Source organism: Bacillus rossius, chromosome 1, assembly GCF_032445375.1.
Source record: "Bacillus rossius redtenbacheri isolate Brsri chromosome 1, Brsri_v3, whole genome shotgun sequence".
Classification (NCBI taxonomy): Eukaryota; Metazoa; Arthropoda; class Insecta; order Phasmatodea; family Bacillidae; genus Bacillus; species Bacillus rossius.
In genome coordinates this window covers 13,413,834-13,432,285 of record NC_086330.1, presented here as the reverse complement: position 1 = coordinate 13,432,285, position 18,452 = coordinate 13,413,834, and the positions used below count along the sequence as shown (strand labels likewise).

At 38.1% G+C, this 18,452-nt stretch overlaps 1 protein-coding gene across 3 annotated transcripts in view; it reads right to left on the bottom strand.

Moving 5' to 3' along the window:
• Positions 1-1,950: 1,950 nt before the first annotated feature.
• LOC134532432 (protein FAN-like) overlaps positions 1,951-18,452 on the bottom strand; it is a 47,509-nt gene continuing 31,007 nt past the window's right edge. For 2 of the 3 annotated variants that reach the window (XM_063368848.1, XM_063368847.1), the window contains exons 8-18: positions 18,253-18,415; positions 15,637-15,791; positions 15,145-15,323; positions 14,576-14,707; positions 14,263-14,457; positions 12,283-12,568; positions 11,433-11,663; positions 10,555-10,643; positions 6,673-6,814; positions 5,955-6,064; positions 1,951-2,721 (exon numbers count right to left, since the gene is read on the bottom strand). In XM_063368848.1, coding sequence (XP_063224918.1) covers positions 2,621-2,721; positions 5,955-6,064; positions 6,673-6,814; positions 10,555-10,643; positions 11,433-11,663; positions 12,283-12,568; positions 14,263-14,457; positions 14,576-14,707; positions 15,145-15,323; positions 15,637-15,791; positions 18,253-18,415 — 1,783 coding nt within the window. In that variant the 3' untranslated portion in view covers positions 1,951-2,620. Of the gene's footprint in view, positions 2,722-5,954; positions 6,065-6,672; positions 6,815-10,554; positions 10,644-11,432; positions 11,664-12,269; positions 12,569-14,262; positions 14,458-14,575; positions 14,708-15,144; positions 15,324-15,636; positions 15,792-18,252; positions 18,416-18,452 lie in introns of those variants that run through there. The other variant, XR_010075141.1, reaches the window with a different exon arrangement.

The following is an 18,452-nucleotide window of genomic DNA, read 5'->3' as shown; positions in this document are numbered from 1 at the left end:
ACGTCAATAAGTATTACCAATATTGCAATATTGTTTAAGTATTTGTCTGTGCCAATGCACAGTATACCATGTGCCAGGCAATCTGTGAAATTTTCCTTCAACAAGTAACAGCCGACCATTGTCAGATTACGATCTAGACACAAGGGAAGCTTTCAGCGGCAAGCGATATGGTTGGACACACTGTGCAGGTAAGGAAGTGGACATGAGATGGGGAAGAATTGGAGGGGAGACAAAGGAACACATGAAAGAGCACTATCTCTGATACAAATACTGTCTACGCAATGTACAGTAAGTCCTCGGTTTACGTCGGGTTTACGTTCCTGAAAACCGCGACGTAAATAGAAACGACGCAAAATGAGCCATGTTTCATGCCACCGGCCGGCCACGGCCCAAGGTCGGCCGGAAGCGCTGGCATACAGACGTGACAACGGGCAATTTTATCAGCAAATTACAACCCACAGCGTGGGAAACAAGTCCAACTAGTACTTCTCAGCTTTATAGAATGGTTATTTAACCAGCTGCTTTATTGCCTTTATTGATTGAAATATAAAAACAGATATATAGTCGTTTGGAAGACATCTTATGAAGAAAAAATCATAAATTGCAGTGAGCTGATACTGTAAGGCCTACTACAAACGCATTTAATCACGATAAAGTTAACAACGGCACGTTTAAAACTCCGGCCAACTCAATGATATCATAGCGACTGAAGTGTAAGTGTAGAGCTGTAGCAAACCGTATGTATTCGTTACTGAGTAACGGGTGCGGCATCTAGTAACGAGTAACGAAACGTTACACACGAATGCATTTCGTTACTCGCATTTTTCGTATGTTTTACGCATGCGCGCGCTTATTCGTTACAAAGAACGATGTTTGTTTATTAAGAAAAGTATAATTTGGAAATTCGTCGTCCAAGTTTTTTACTGTTTATTAAAGGTATTGTGTGTGTAGACAAAGTTTGAGATTGGAACAGAAACAACGTAAGAAAGTATTTTTTACAAATTATAAATATGTATGTTTTTGTTTTTTATTATCGCGTATTTTCACGTTTTTTGTTCTTATCTTAAAAGAGATATTATAATAAAGCTGCTCTAATGAGATTTTATTGTTTCTTGGTTAACAAAAGCTGTTAATTATCAAATACTTTTAATTGTTTATATTCGATTTATTATTATTATTTACGCGACGTCATACTGTACGCGTACGAAATACGACTCGATTCGTTGCTGTTAAATAACATAGCATGTTATGCGGTATCAGAAGTAACGAGTAACGATACGAAAGTAACGAGTACTAATTGTTATAGTAACGAATACATACGGGTACACTTTTTTTAGTTACTTTTACACCTCTACTGAAGTGCCAAGGAGTTGGACGAAAAGGGGTAGGAGAAAATGCTGTGTCGTTGCGGGAAGTAGATAACACTTCTACGTGCGAGATACGTGGGTGGCCGAGCGGGCGGGCTGGTAGTATTGCATCACCGCGCGGAGAGCAGCGGAGAGCAGGAAGCGTCCCTCATGATGTATGATAAGATAAGGCGGTGAACGTGTAGCTTACGCTACATAGCATAAATTAACTACCGAAGGAAACAAAGAATTATAAACGAATTATATACGGTGTTTTGGTTAAAATAAAGATTTACGGTCATTGTAAACGACGTTATTGTGAATCGGCGACAACTTAAATTGAAACATGGGTACTCAAACATTAGCAAAGTTAATCCGAAACGACGTAAATCGGTACGACGTAAATAGAGGACTTACTGTACTGACATCCTACCGAAACCTATCTGTCCAACCAAGTCATCCGTATCAAAAAACAATAGCTTTATTCTCGTGTCAAAAGAGAATGGCACATCCAGTCCAAGATGTAGCAAGTTCATTGAAATGTTGAAACATGTGTATATGATTATAATATAGAGTTTGTAAACAAAAAAAAAAAGCAAGTTAGTAATTTGTAAAGCATTTTAATTTCACAAAATATTCAGATTGATGAACACTTAACATAAATGCCTGTCATATAGATGTTTCTTAAGTTGCATTACTAAAAATGCTTTTAGAGATATGAATTAATCCTGCCATTTTTATTTATGATTTATTAAACCATTAATAGGTTCATATCTTTGAGTTTCCTCTAATGCATATGAAAAGTTATAAAACACTTTTATTTTCAATGCAACAGTAAAAATGACAGAATACTTGATTTTCTTAGAAATTTTTAATAACATAACAATAACTCATACTGCTTTGGTATGGAATGTAAAATACTTCACATTAATTAATGTTACAAATAATCATTCACTATAGAAAGCTGAATAGCTATATTATAACACAAGTTAATATAAATTTCAATATACACAAACAATTAAATAAAGCTTTTAAAAATGGTTAAAAACCTCTTTTAAAGTTTTTTTTAAAACTTATAGCAACAATATGTAAAAAACATGCTATTATAAGAACAGCAAAAACTGATTCTAACAATCTATGTACAATTATTTGCAGTAATTGTGGATGTATAAACGAAATCTCTGTGCAATGATGTAAACTTACAAATTCAAGTCATCATATCCTAAACAATAACATGACAATATCACAGATGAAATAACAACAGGAATGACGGTTCATGTGAAATATGTGGGTTGCCACACCATAACGCAACGATCTTCACCCCCTGTTACCACAATGGAACCATCTCTCGACGCAGAAACTGCAAGTACAGCACCTGCGAAGAAAAAACACAAAACCAGTAACAAACTCTTCAGCTACATTTTGAATTTAATTTCACACTGTGACATTGCTTTATTATCGTTTACGCGAGTGGACGAGACATGGACAGTTACCAAGGGTGAAGAGGGCAATGCAAGAAAGGTTGGTGTGCCTGTTATGACGTACTTACGTGCTCATTGGCATCAATTACATTCATACATAAATATAGTTTAAAAAACTAAAGAAACATGCTTTTAAAGATTATCAAACTAAAAAGTAAAAAATAATTTTAAAATTTAATTTATGACAATAGTATATAAGCAAAACTAGTATAAATGAGAAAAAAGCTTGAGGCGCTTTGTGCCATATTTTTTGTATTTAAGCGCCCCGTGCTTTTTTCTCATTTATACTAGTATTGCTTATATACTATTGTCATAAATTAAATTTTAAAATTATTTTTTACTTTTTAGTTTGATAATCTTTAAAAGCATGTTTCTTTAGTTTTTTAAACTATATTTATTTTTAACTTTTTAGTTTGATATTCTTTAAAAGCAATTTTTTTTAGTTTTTTAAACTATATTTATTTTTATCTTTTTAGTTTGATATTCTTTAAAAGCATGTTTTTTTAGTTTTTTAAACTATATTTATGTATAATTATCATAGGGAAATGAGTTACCGACACTACCTATTACCATCTGAGATAACTATTCGGAGTTGCAACGTCACAAAGAAATGGTAAAGTCTCTCCGAATCATTTACAGTTAGATGTATGGATATAATCTTAGAATTTACCGGAAAAAAAAACATTTTTTATTTCGGCGTGGCCGGGAGTAGAATCCACAATCGCTGAACCCGAAAGCTGACGTCACAGAAGTCGCGCGCCTTAGACCGCTCGGCTAACGAACGTAATGAAATTGGTGGGACATTTTACAGTGATGAGCCACTCACTCATAGTCGAAAGAGTTACAGACGGACAGACAAACATACAGGTGAAGCTAATATAAAGCATGTAAAAAGCGTGGAACATTATATCATCATGTCATGGGGCCAGTCAAGTATGAGAAGAACATAAAAACCAAACAGCAAACACACACACACACACACACACACAAAATATAAAAAACCTGACACATTATATTTTACATATGTGAAAATTAATCCCGCACTAATTTAAAAAAAAAATTCCTTGATGATGTACTTTTTTTTGATGACAGCTTTCTCTACGATATCTCTCAAATAAAAAAAAAATCCCAACATCTCTTTAACTTGCTCCATATTGCATTAAAATTGAGGCATAGACTTTGCCCACTTTAATAATGTCTGGTCATATGGGCATCTTCTGGCTCCTCTTTGTCACTCAACTCGTGCTGCTCCTGGACATGACAGTGCCATTCAAGGTACCCCTAGCTGCCCGGTGCCAGAGTGGCAGTCAGGAGGGTAAGCAGAGTTGTTGTCGGGGGGTCGTGCAGGTCTTCAGGCTCGGCGGCATATAGAGGGGGGGCAGGCCGACTTGCGATGATCACTTCAATTGCCCTAAACACATCCCACTTCTTCACGTTCTCGCTAAGCGGCATCTTTAAAATTGTGCTCCGCATGTGCATCTCTCGGAACATCAGCTTCAACTCCTGGTCTAGGGGCTGACGCACGCTTGTGATGTTCTTTGCCAGAAACACCAGCTCAATGTTCCTGAGGTTGTCGAGAGCACTATGCGCGGGAAAGCTGTTGTACAGGAAGACCTTTTAGGTCAAAGCCGCAAAGCCACCTCGTGACCACAGCTGAGTCATCCAGGCCTATTATGTTGAAAGTGCAAGGGCATGGGGTTTCTTGTATTTCTCGATCACGATGGGTTTCATCTTGTCACTGAAATATACATATATTGCAGCGCAGGAGTGCGGTGAGGCGTTCCTTGCATCCTATTTGCACCCTTGCCCACATCTCTGTTCACCGCAAGGGTGCGATCCGCCATTAAGTTATAAAACAACCCCACCTCATCAGCACTGTACACATCTCCAGGCTGGTAGCAGCTGAGGATGTTTTGGAGCAAGAGCGACCACTCACTCACCGATGCACTTTCACCAACATTTTTGTGGCTGGCCATTTCAAGGCACGCTTTGAAACGATCCAGCCACCCATTTTAAAGAATTTGAAATTGTCAATGCCCAACTCCAAAGCAAGTTCGTTGGCCTTTCTTTGCAGCATCAGTCTGCTTACTGGCAAGTTTTGCGCTCCGAGCTGGTTGGGCCACTCATGCGTAGCTTCCTCTTGACCGCATGTAGTGTGTCCCTTACATTCTTTAATTTCATGTAGCCTTTTTTTCTGCACTGCATTAAAAATTTATTCCCTCATTTTCCAAAACAAAAGGAGAATCGACTTTGAGATATCACGCTGCCGAGCAATTCCCATCATTGGAGTTATATTTTCATCCAATTCTTGGATATATTTTTTAATTTGTAATGAGGGCTAAACTGGCTCTCTTTATACTCATTTTACACAAATCAGAAAGTCAGTATGTTATAAAAAAAGCACAAGTCGTCATAATGTTTCAAAATCAAGTCTAAAGCACAACCATATCAGAGTAAAAAAAATGTGTGGGTTGCCAACAATTGTGCATAAAATCCAACCAAAAAAGTAACCAACCTGAAGTAAAAAAAATAGTGTCGTAATTTGTCCACAAGCAACCAAGTGCAAACCAAAATCATGCAAATATTCAAGTGGTAATAACAGAAGCAACCACAGAAGGTATCGTGTCCAAGATCAAGCGTTATCACAAAGGTTGGGTGCTGGGTGGGAAGACATGCCGGCATCAAGAAACCATTATCTGTGGTAGGAGGGTGACACAGATCAGCCAGGGAGAGGGGGTGTCTACTGCAACACATGCAGTACAGCGCTCACCAAGTGAAACGCAGTGCAACGTGCAGAATCAAACAAATTTTTGGCCAATTTCCTTGCAAATTTTTTTTTTGCTTTTTAACACAAATTTTTGACAGTTCCTCAAAAAGGGGTCATAATAGTGATGTGGTTGTAAAATAGCACTTATCAAGCACTTTGCACATACAAGCACCAGCACCATTACTATGACCAATGTTTCCAGAACAGTTTATGTGCAACGAGGCCGTGCAGTATCAATCAGCATTTGTGGTTGAAGTAGAGCCCCGCCCACTATTCGACTCTGCTGGTTCGTTCTGAGCAATGAACTATGGGGCCCAGCTCACAAGATGTCTGGCCCGCACTATACCGCGTGTTGCCCACCTTTGTGAGCTTGTATCTGCTTCTTCATTTCCACAAGCAGAAGGTCCCACACGTAGAGGCTGCCCGAGCTTCCTCCAAGCAGCAAGGTGAAGCCATCCCAGCACAGACACCTGCACACAATACTTCACTTTAGGATCAGCATATCGATCCTATAACCTGTATGCAGGGGCACAACAACACACAACACTCCCGAAGTGAACCGAGTCGTCTCCCCCGTAAATGTGAAGTCTAACTGCAGATCAGGTTTTAGTGTGAAAGTGACTAACTAAACAAAATAAGTAATATATATTTTTTTAAAGCTGTAAATTTGTAATCAACTTAGCAAAACATTTAAGCAAACAATTTTCGGTACAAATTAATTTTTTTAAGTCTCACACGGTACAGCTTTAACTGTCTTTGAATCTAATGGCTTCAGCTACGTAAATAACACTTAAATCAATGTAAAAACTGCACAACAATCTATGTTACATTAGAGATTACTGTGCAAAATTTTTTCACAAGCATAAAAAAGAATTGAAATAACAGTAACTAAACTCACTGGTGCAAATTCCACTTCAATTTGCTGCTCGCGACTGTATTACCAGAAATGATTTCGTGTGGTACAAAATCTGGTAACTCAAATGAGCCTTTTTTTGACCCAATCAATTCAGATCAAATAGCAAAAATCCAGAAATTCCCCCCTTCCCCCCCCCAAATGTTGGACAAAACAATGACAAACCTTAGTTCTTCATCCAAGGTCTTCTTGTAAACCAGCATGCCTGTAGTGAGATCCAGTACTCTGAAGTTGCTGTCCGCGCCACAGGAGACCAACTTATTACTGTTCGGGCTGAAGTCCACCCCGTGCACGGAACCGCTGTGACCTGCCAACACCGACAGCGATACCTGGACATTAATGAAACTGCCGTTAACACCAGTCCGCAGCTTTGTGAACTGGCGTTTCCTTTAGTCTGTCCTTCCACTGTTACACTTCCCTATGGCATGTAAATATAAGTATGCTTTCTCAAAAGTACCAAAATAAACCTTAGAAAAACATGACTGCTTTAATTTAAATTATTCACATAAAAATATATATATATATTGTGTGTTTTGAACTACCAGCCAAGCATGGCCTTCTAAATGTATTCAATATCTTTATTTGCTTCCATAATTCTACCTGATAATGATACAGAAAAAAATATTCATGACATTACCTTAGAATTAACATCTACCACTGAGCGTGAACAAAATGGATTAATGATTAAATAACATCCAGTTGTACAATATAAGTTCAGAAATTTATTTTTGTTGTGTAAACCAAATGAGGTGAATTTTTAAACTAGCTAATAAAGATGTTTTTCAAATAAGTATTTAAATCAAAGCAGGTGTGCAATATTTTAAAAATACAACTGACATAAAAGTATTCCAAATGTTTATGCTCATGTCATGTGTTGTAAGAAGTTTCAACACCTTATCCAAGCTACGTCAAATCTTGTAAAGTGGAACTGGTCATAATATAAAGCCAGTACAGATATGGTAAATGCAATTTTTTGAACATAATAACAAAAACAAATTCATCCATCAGAGACCTTTGAAATTATTTTTAATACTTATATATATATATATATATATATATATATATATATATATATATATATATATATATATATATATATATATATATATATATATATATATATATATATATATATATATATATATGTATATATATATATATATATATATATATATAAATAAATATATAAAAAATTAGAGATGTACGAACCTGCAAATTTTTAAGTCGAGTCGAGTCGAGTCGAGTCGAATTTTACAATAATTAGTTCGAGTCGATTCGAGTTTGTAGATCATAAATTCAAGTCGAGTCGATTCGAGTCTGAATTTTTATTTGAATCTTTGACACTTAAGTCGAGCGTGAATATTTGCACTTTATTGCTAAGAGTCCTTAGATGGTTGTCTTGTTATATCATGGCCCACTTAATCAAATATATTTAAAATACAAATATTAATACAAATAATTCATTTAGGTTAAATTCTTAACTGATATAATAAATACAATTCTATAATTGAGGTATAGAGCATAGAATAAAAGTATTTTCGGAATTTTTAAATTTTATTTAACAAATATCACCCAACTGTGAAAATTAAACAATTCGATATCTCCTAAAGTATTTGGAATTTCTTATATCCGCCGGCTTTAATGAAAAGAGGAATTTAAAGAGCATATAATAAATGTATTTTCAGATTTTTAACATTTTTTTTTCGCAAATACCGCTCAACTACATATTTACCTTATTTTGAACCGAACGAGTTAGCTGCGGCCTGTAGCATTCACGAGTCAATAAAAAACATTGAATATAATTTAGGCTTGTTGGCGCGAAGGTTAGAGTAAGTTTCACACAATCATTAGAACATTTTTGAAAACTTTCACTTATGGGAAGTGTAAGGCCGTGCTACAATTGGTGCAACATTACAATAAACGTTCCCATAACAAATATAATACATTTAAAGATTATTGCTACAACACTAACGCCGTTACGTTGCCGGCCAATCGCAAGCTGGCACTTCTAACCAATACATGCTTTTGTATTTGTATTGAATAGTTACACTTTATAAAATACTTTATACTTCATAATTAATTTTAACTTGCCACTTAACTTGGATAGCAAACAATTATACAAAACGCAATCTCGCCGAACGTAATAGTGTAAACAAACAAGGAAAAAAAATTCATGTTCGCCAACCTATACTTCCTAAAATTAGTGGAGCAAAGTTTTTTTAAATGCCATTTCGTGATTGGTGGCGTATCAGTCGCAAACATGCGCACAAATATAACGCTACCGTTAATTTATTATTGTAACGTTGCGCCGATTGTAGCACGGATTTACTAAAAAAAAAAGTAATATTTCTGCCGATATTATGATTATAAAATTTAATTCGTGTTTTGTTTATTAAAAATGTGTTCATCTTCTTTGCTATGTGGTCACACCTGTTAAGTTGGCAATATGTAAAACTAAAATATTACTGTTCTGTGAAATAATATGGCCGATTGTCGTCATTGTTTGCAAGTACGTGTTTCGGTCTTACGTACGTAATTTTTAGTGTCGGCCGAAGTCACGTAAGGAGATATTAAGAATTTATTGTAATTCAATTTTATTATATTATATCATCAAGTTTTACCCGAATTTCCTTTCGAGTTTCGCCCCGTCGAGTAAAATAAACTCGAATGCCGAGCCGAGCCGAGCTGAGCTGATGCTACTCGCTCGACTCGACTCGAATTTTCGAGTCTCGGCCCATCACTAATATATATATATATATCATTGAATTGAAATTTAAACTACACTTTAATAACTATGAGATATCTTTCTGTACGTGTCTCAATAACCAAAATGCCCGGTAAGGTAAAATATTACTGCTCTAACATTACTGTTCAGGCAATATAATCACTTAACTGAAATGAGCACCAAATTAATTTAGTTGTATCTACCAAAATCTTCCAAATGAATAATACAATATTAAAAGTAAAATATTTCAAGAAAAATAATTAAATGTTAAGCAATTTACAACTAATTAATTAATTGTATCCAAAATTAATGGTTGATACAATGAGGGAAAAAGCTAAGTTTATCAGGAAAGGTTGTGCAATATACGAAGTTAAGTTAAATTTAAATTAGGAATTATACAAACTTTAACAGAAATCAATATAATATGAAGAATTTTGGATACAACTAACCTATTTCTCAATATTATCTATTACTAACTAAACACAAATATACCTGAAGCAACAACACATCATCATCACCATACATACAATTGTAGAAATATCCAATCAATACAAAATCTTCAAAATATTAATTTCTGTAGTCTTTCATAGCAGTGAACAGAAGCTGATGAACTTGAAGAATGATGATTCAGTCCTGTAGTAGTATACATTAGAGTTATTTTAAAAGCAGCGAATCTTCATCTAGCTAATCGTCTATTGATTTTTTTTTTTACATTTGTTAAATTCACATTCTTCAATCTTGATCCGTAGATATTCCTTTGAATTCGGTGTAGGACTTTTATTAATAAACTATATTATCACATTAAAAATGACAGTCCTTTTCAGCCTTCTAAATTCAATACATGTTCCAAAACTCAATGTTCTTAATTCTTAATAATCACTTTCATTTCTTTTTCCCTGCTCTTGATTTAAAACTATCATTGAATTACGAAGAGTATTTAACATACAAGTTTCCACAGAGATTTTATGCACAAGCATAGAGTAATGCTGTAATTAATAATAAAAGAGTATAACTGGTGTTATCAACAAAAATTACACTTATTAAATTGTCTATTGACAAAATACAGTACAATTTCATTACACCTTGCTGATATAGTAGGTAACTGGGCTTGAATTAAATGGATCCGTCTAAACGCAAAAGGTATCAAGAGAGATGCGACAGAGGTTTCCATGTACAGGTGGGTTATCTCGAGACATTCCAGTTTCCCCCAATCCACCAGTCTGCCACTGCTCAAGTTCAGGGCCTCGCTAAATGTCATGTCAACCAACCACAGGTTTTTTTTTAAACAGGTCAAGAAAATAAAATATACAATATGAACCTACCTGCTAGTTGTTGTAACAGTGTGTTGGTTTCCAGCGACCACACGAACATATCGCCATCCTCAGTACCCGACACAAGACGGTCACAGCCTCTGGCCAACAAAAACATGTTCAATAATTTACAAATTGCACTCTTCCAAAATAATTTAAGTAAAGCATTTCTAATGAATTCACAATTACAAGTGATGAATAGAGATAATTTTTTGAAACCACAGAAGCTTATATTAATGTTATAAATTTTATAAATAAAAAAACTGTAAAATGTAGAAAACAGCATTACCAAAAATAAAAATAAAACTTCGAAAATAGAATCACCTCTAATACAATTTTACCTAAAATGAATTACTAAATAATTTTTAATCAAAATTTTTTTACAGTATTTTGCAGTCAAGTTATTTTTATGTTAGAGAATTTCCAAAATTTTCATGTACTGACATCGTCCCAGGCTGTGCTCTTCTGAGCCCGATGTGCCACCACCTCCCCCCTTACACGCTGCAAGCCCCTCCTTCCACCACCACCCTCTATGACCACCCGCCGAAGTGTGTGTCGGCCCGCGCCCGCCAATGTGACAGTGCTACGCTCCCGAGAGTTGCAGAGCGAGGACGAACGGTCAGTGAGTCGCGAGCGCTGCGAGAGGAAGGAGCTTCATTCTCCTGTCGTCGTTCTCTGAGGTTTTGAGTGCTACAGGGGGAAACGGGCCTTGCCACACAAGGACTACGTCACGGCCCTGAGAACAGAGTAGCCGGGTCCACATGCCCGTTATGCATGTGGTGGCGCCCTAGGATTGGACGAACACTTCAACCCCCATTGCGGTAGCAGTACCTCTCTGACTGTCCGAACATATCAAGTCATGAGATTGACGCTGCTCGGGGGACCAGCACCTGTCGAGCGCGAGGCAGGTGATGTGCGAGTCGTGCTCCAACTGGGCCAGCAGCGAGGTGGCGGGCCTGAGCCTCCTGCCCTCCGCCACGCCCTGCCACACCCGCACGGAGCAGTCCCACGACCCCGACGCCAGCAGCCTCTTGGCGGCGCCCCACGCCAGGCACGAGACGGCGTCCTCGTGCGCCCGCACAGAGTCCGTGACGCGCCCAAACTCCAGGTTGTACAACACGCTGGCGCACAAACGTGACACAGATCACCACACTGCACTCACTATCTTAACATAGCAACAACTCATACCGTTCATTATGTTTTTTTTATAATATAGGGAAGATTTTTCCACTAAAAATAAATTTTTATTTGCCACAGTATTTCCTTTTATGCTTTATCATTTAAATTGTTTGTACAGTTGATTACATTTTTAAGAAGACAGGGAATAAAGATTATAGTATGAATGAATTATGGTGAAAAACTTGTTGACATTACGGTCATTCAAGAACCCGATAGGTTATGGAATGAGAACGAAGCATCAATGGAATGAATGGGCGGGGCACATGAGATCCACAAGCTCACTGCAATGTTCCCCACATGTAAGAAACTTGCGTTCGACACCGCTGGGAATCGAACCCGGGCTGCCTTGCTAAGAGACCAGTGACCTGACCAGTCAGCCACCATGGCTCTGCTGGTAGTCACGACAAAGGGAATCATATTTAACCCAATTTGAAGCTTTTCAAAACTCCAGTAGCACTTAACATCTTAAAAACTTTAGAATGAGTGGTCATACGATTGTAAGTTAAAGAGTGCTGACTGAACTAGTAGGTGCAGTATTTAGTATTTACAAAGAGCTCTAACATGTTGTTGTCCCAGCAGCCCACGACGAGGGTGGCGTCGTCGGGAAGAACGATACATGACGACAGAGCCATGCTAGACAAGGTAACACTGCGCATCTGACGCCTCTCTTTGACGTGATACGTCTTGAGCACGGAGTCGCGACCCACGGAAACCACAAACTGCAGATTGCCGGCGACGGCGCAGCCCGTCACCGCCTCTCGGTGGGCCTGGTGCGAGCTGGACACGGCCAGGGTTTCCGTGCGTCTCCAGCTGAGCACACGGCCACCACATGTATGGTCAATTTCATCTATTAACATTGCCATAAATAACATTTACTGCTACACCGAGGACACAAATACACAACATTGTTGCCAATGGCAACACAATTGACAAAGTTACAGATTACAGACAACATTTAATTGGACAAATACTATACTGTTTTAGACAGACATAGTGTTAATAAAAATAGAAAATAAAAAAGACCACATACATAATCCAAAAGTAAAGAAAAGAAGTACTCAAATTTTTTACTTCAAAAAGTGGAATTCTTCCATTGTATAAAGTACTCCTTTGTCTATAACACATGCTTTTGTGGTAATTTGCTATATTCTAGTTAATATGTTTATGTTTTTAATTAAAAGTAGAATTGATAAAAAATTTCCTTTGCCATGAAATTGTTTTATCTAGTTCCTTTGTGCATATACAGTAGAACCCTGTTATAATTTTCCCGCTTATAATGTTTTCCTTCTTAAAACATCATATTTTTAAGTAAGGACAATGTATTTATTTCCTGCATAGTATAAAGTTTCACAAATGGTGCAGTTCTGTTTATAACATTTGCTTTCTATAATTAATTCAATAAATGCAACAAAAATAAGTTTTAAAAACCTAACTATTCCAACACCTACCCCATCTGTGAAGTTCAACACATTAAAAGGTTTACTTTTCAATTCATATACATTTTTTGCTTAACATTTGCAGTTAAAAGTCTGTTGGCATTATTGCCTTGGAAAAAAAAAACCCTTCCGTTCCTTGCCATTTGAGTGTTTTCAGAGATGTACGTATGCATTTCTATACTATGTTAGTTTGTCAACTATTGTGTGATGACAAAAAAAAAAAAACAGTGTTTTCTATTACTGATAGTTTATTTCATTCATAGGAGGGAACACTAAAACTACACATTTTCAAGTTACGAAGGAATTGGAAACAGGCTTTCCACAAACACTAACAAATGTGCTGAATTGACATTTCCTGGTTATAACATTTTCCTTCTTACAATTTCTTTTTTCCTTAATGCCCCCTATTACATTCCAGAGTTGGCCCTGCAAGGAAACCCGGAAAAAAATAAAATACAATTAAAAACACTTTAAAAGTTTTGTTTATATTTAAAAAAGAAATTATTGTTACAAGTTACATTTGTTCTTACGAACTGCCACCGGTGCGGCTGCAGCTGGGGCCGACCGGACGACTACTACCCGAATGTAGATTACTACTACCCGAATGTAGACTACTACTGATACTGAACTCACACCACGCAGTTACCATCCCTTTACAAGAAAAAAACAAAGGGAGGCGACCCGCTGGCGAAAGTGTGTCGCGCCTGTCCTCCTTTCTTTTCACTCCTAGTATGTTCTCAAAATTTACCATCCAACTATACATACTATGTTTTAAAATATATAAAGAACTTTAATAACACACATGTAAATTTTTAAATCATAAAATAAAAAAATAATAAAACACTACTAAAAATAACCTAAATTAATAATATTAATAATCAGTAAAACACCAACAAAATACTTACAATGATGCATAATAAAAATATTCACTAAAACAATAAACATAAAAATAGTCTTATTTAAATGTGACAAATAGGTAGTAGGGGGCGGGAATTCTGCAATGTTACACCCCTTAGAAAACATTATAACAGGTTTCTACCGTACATCATGACAAAAATTCCAAAAGCAAGGAAAGCGAGCAGCTAGCGGGTAGCGGGTGACTCACCGCTCTCGGCTGCCCGGCCAGCACTCGCGGAGGGACAGGGGGGAACGCCTGTCAGCCTCTGAGGGTGGGGCAGCGTGAAGACCTGCTTGGGGATCTGGCCAAACTCCATAATCTGGACCTCCAGGGCGTGTCTCTGGTTGAGATCCTTGATGCTGTCCAGGTCCACTGCCCCCTCGTAGCACAGGTAGTAGAACACTGCACACACAGCATTTCGCAAGTAACCATTTAGAAAGTTTTGTGTACCGAGGAACACAATTCTAACAGTAAAAATACACAAGCAAGCATTTGATTCTAAAAGAAAATATGTACTTACAATTATCTGCTTTTCGAGCTTCATCTCCAGTCTGCTTGTAACCAAATATCAAATCTATCCAATGATTCAAATTCTTTGAAACACATTCGGATTCCAGAGCTTCACGGTGTTTCTTCACAAAGTCTTCAGGACCTGTTAAAAAAACTAAATATGCATCATCGCTTCATACAGGAAAAATTTTGGACGTACACTCTTTGCTACCATTACATAATTGACTCGGTATCCAACTCAATGAGGCAAGAAAAAATTACGAGTCTACCTAAACTGCTGCTATCACCATGCTTAAGGAACTTTGAAGTAACATAATCCTGCCTTTGATTTATTTGGTAATTCTGTTTCCTTGTTGGATTCTTTTTTAGTAAAAAAATTGGCACAGTATTTCCATTCCTTTGATGTGTGTTGAATCAATGAGACAATTTTCAGTGAATGACTTAATGAATTAATTTTCAGCACTGATTTAGCATAAAATGGTTGAAAAATATTTTCACCTAAACATGCACTTCATTTTAAAACAACTTAGCGGTACAAATTTTAGAATACATCACACTATACAGCTTAGTACAACCTACCATCCGCCCACCGTGGAAGTTGGACGTCGCCAATCTTGGTCCCGTCGTGGCGATAGCCAAAGTTTACTCCATGCCCGTTCACCAAGAAGTCACCTGCTTGTTCAGTATCGTAGAACGCTGGAATCAGCTCCTTGAAGTCGGACATATTGGTCATTACATTCTTCCACACATCCGGAATGCTAGAAGCAAGGGAAAACTATTGATGAGGTCTACAAAATTTCACAGCTGTCAGAATTTGTTTGGCTTGTGGGTATCAATGCATGATGGATATGCTCATTCTTTTCATGTTGTAAAATAAATTGTCATAAAAAAAGGAAAAAAAAAAATACTAAGTTCAAATTAAGTTTACACACATTACCTCTCTAGCCATTAAATTCCACAGATCTTAAAGATTAAACTTTAGAAAAGTTATATTACACACATATTTTGTTTGAACATATATAAGTTAGTCAGTACTTTGTGAGGATTAATCATTCTGTTGATAAGTCTCACCTGTTGAACATGCGGTCAGGATGATCAAATCTCCCGTTCTGAAGGCACAACATGTAATGTGGGAACTTCCTGACCAGATAGAACAACACAAATCCCGGAGCAGAGTAGTGAGAGCCATACAGAAACTTCGGAGGGGACATTTCTTCATAGCGCTCCTAGATTTGGAACATTTATTTTTGTTATGCAATAGAAAATCCACACAAACAACACACAATAAATGCAGCATAACAAATGGTACTTAAAAAAAAAAAATTCCATTGGTAACTTTGTGATTTGATCCAATGCATTCTAGGGACGGACCCAGAGTGGCTATTGGGGTGGAGGGGTGAATGACCAGAGGGTGTTGGGTAGTAGATATGGAATACCTTCCAGTGAAATGGGGTCTCGGAGAATTTAAAGAGTTAAATATCGCTATGTATCAACTGAAATAAGTACACAAACAACTAATGAGCACCGACTTAGGTCTTCACAGACAAGCAAGTCAACAGTAGCCACAATGTTTCATTAAAAAATATCTACGGTCTATTGATATATGGGCTGTAAAAAGTTATTTTATCCACTATATATACATATATTGAAACACAGTCATGGTAAAGATTTTTGTCATATACATTTTACCAGAGAAGTGGGCATGCACAATGGTCAAGAATTGGACTCAAATTATGTAATTTTTGTACAATCGTGACCAGACTCGTACTTGCAGATTTTTGAAACTTCCATGAATATGTTGGACGAATATTATTGAAAGGAAGATTTCTTCCTGCAAGACACAATTTCGCATTCCGCTTCACCACGGCCTATGCACACATGGCACCTTTATGGCGCCTGGAGGCCAGCAACTCGCCACCCCTCCAGGACTTTGGAAAGAGGTGTGGGTTGAGTCGAGCCAGAGTGCACCAACCTCCGCTGAAGCCTTTCATCTCTCCTTTACGCTAGCCCTACACATCCCCACCCCTCCAGCTAGGACGGTATAAAAGGCTGCAACCAAGCAGCCAACAGCAGTTGTCATGCCACAAGCTCTACTAAGCCTCCTGCGCTCCCTCCACCAGCAGCTGCCTCATGCTGCCTCCAGTAGTCCAGAAGCAGATGACGCTAGGGCATTTTCAACAATTTAGGATGTACTTCTAAAGCCAGCCAGAGGTGCAATAAACCCCCTGTCAACAACTACACACCTAACTCTGTTCACTAAGGACTCTCTCTCTCTCTCTCTCTGTCAGCTGTCTTTCTCCCGCCAACCCCGAGGGAAGGGACAGCGACACGGCTGGATAACCTGGGTTCGACCTTCCACCCTGCCTCGCTCCTAGCGAACACAGCAGTGGGGTGGATTCTCAGTGGCTGGACATTGGTCCGTCAGAAAAACAGCGCACAGCGGATCGGCTGCCCATAGTTACCACGAACCGAACACTTGGATAGGACTGGCTTCAATGAGTAGAATTGGTCCGTCGGGAAAACAAGTCACACCTGAGGAGAAGGAACGACACTCACACAGTAAAATGTACCATGGTAGGTCTAGTCGGTCAAATGTCAGCAGCTGCCAGACACCTGTCGACAACCCCTTCTCCTTGCTCCTACCCCGCCCAGCCTTATGCCCCATCGAAACAGGCGGGAGTGAAGCAGCAGGAAGCCCTGTTGGCGTGGCTGGCTAAGGAGGGAAACCCTATCCACGTAACGACACACAACCGAGCCGTGGCACAAGTACAGAGGGGCACGACCAGAGGCACCCCAAACACAGTTTGCACCGCCAAGTCGTCCTGCCACCAGGGAGAAGACGCCCTCTCTCGTCTGGATAGCTGCACCGGTAACCCTGCCTATGAAGAACCCGGAGCCTCACTGACTCTGCCCAAGCGACCCCAGACTGATCCGCGGCCGGTGGCCCATGCAGAGACATTCTGCTCTGTCTGCGCTCCCACCAGGCCTATCGTCACAGCCTTCCATCTGCCAGCTGTCCTTTAGGAGTCAGCATGAAAGAAGGCCACCTGGTCCTATAACCCCCGGGTGGGAATCCAGAATGAAGGACACACTGCAGGATGCAGCAGGCAGGAATGTGATACAGTTTGGAGAGTTTAACATTTTTGCTGGTTTATGCCATCTTCATTTTCCTGAACTCCTCCCACACCAGACGGCTGTGTAGCATGCTGGAGGAACAGGTATATTGGACAAGACAGCAAAGAGTTTCAGTGATGTAATAAGGATGAGATTGCTGCGATTGATGGTGCTCAATAAGCTACAGAGTCCCACATCACAGAGAATAGTCGTGGGCACAGGCAAAAAGAAGATAAACTGTACTTTATACTTTGTTCAACAAATTTTTAAAAAATTATGCATTTTACTAGCTCCTAAAGAAGTTCTCAGTAGTATATTTTCAATCAAATGCATAGTAATGTTGTCCTTTGTGATTCTTACAAAGATTTCTTAGTTAGATTATGAAAGGTTTTAGAGTGTAGCAACACAATTCTGCATAATATTAAAATTAATTTTTATATGGTACATTCAAGCCTTATATTAAAGCTTATTCCAACTAAACTCTTATAAAAAAAATACACTGTAACTAGCAGAGTTTCGAGTTTGGTCTCTAAAATACATAGTTCAAAATGAAGTACAAATAATACTACTTACTTTAAGACGCTTTAAACGAACTTCATTCAAAGCACCAATTGGTTTCTTGAGGTCCCGAAACATTTTAGGGTTGTCAAGATCCAACTTGTATGCCGAGAAGTCCGAGACGACCCACGGAAATACTGGGTACTGAGTCAAGTCATTGAATGTCCTATCTGCAAGGCTTTTGAACAAAACATTTTTGTAAGAAAAAAAGTAGG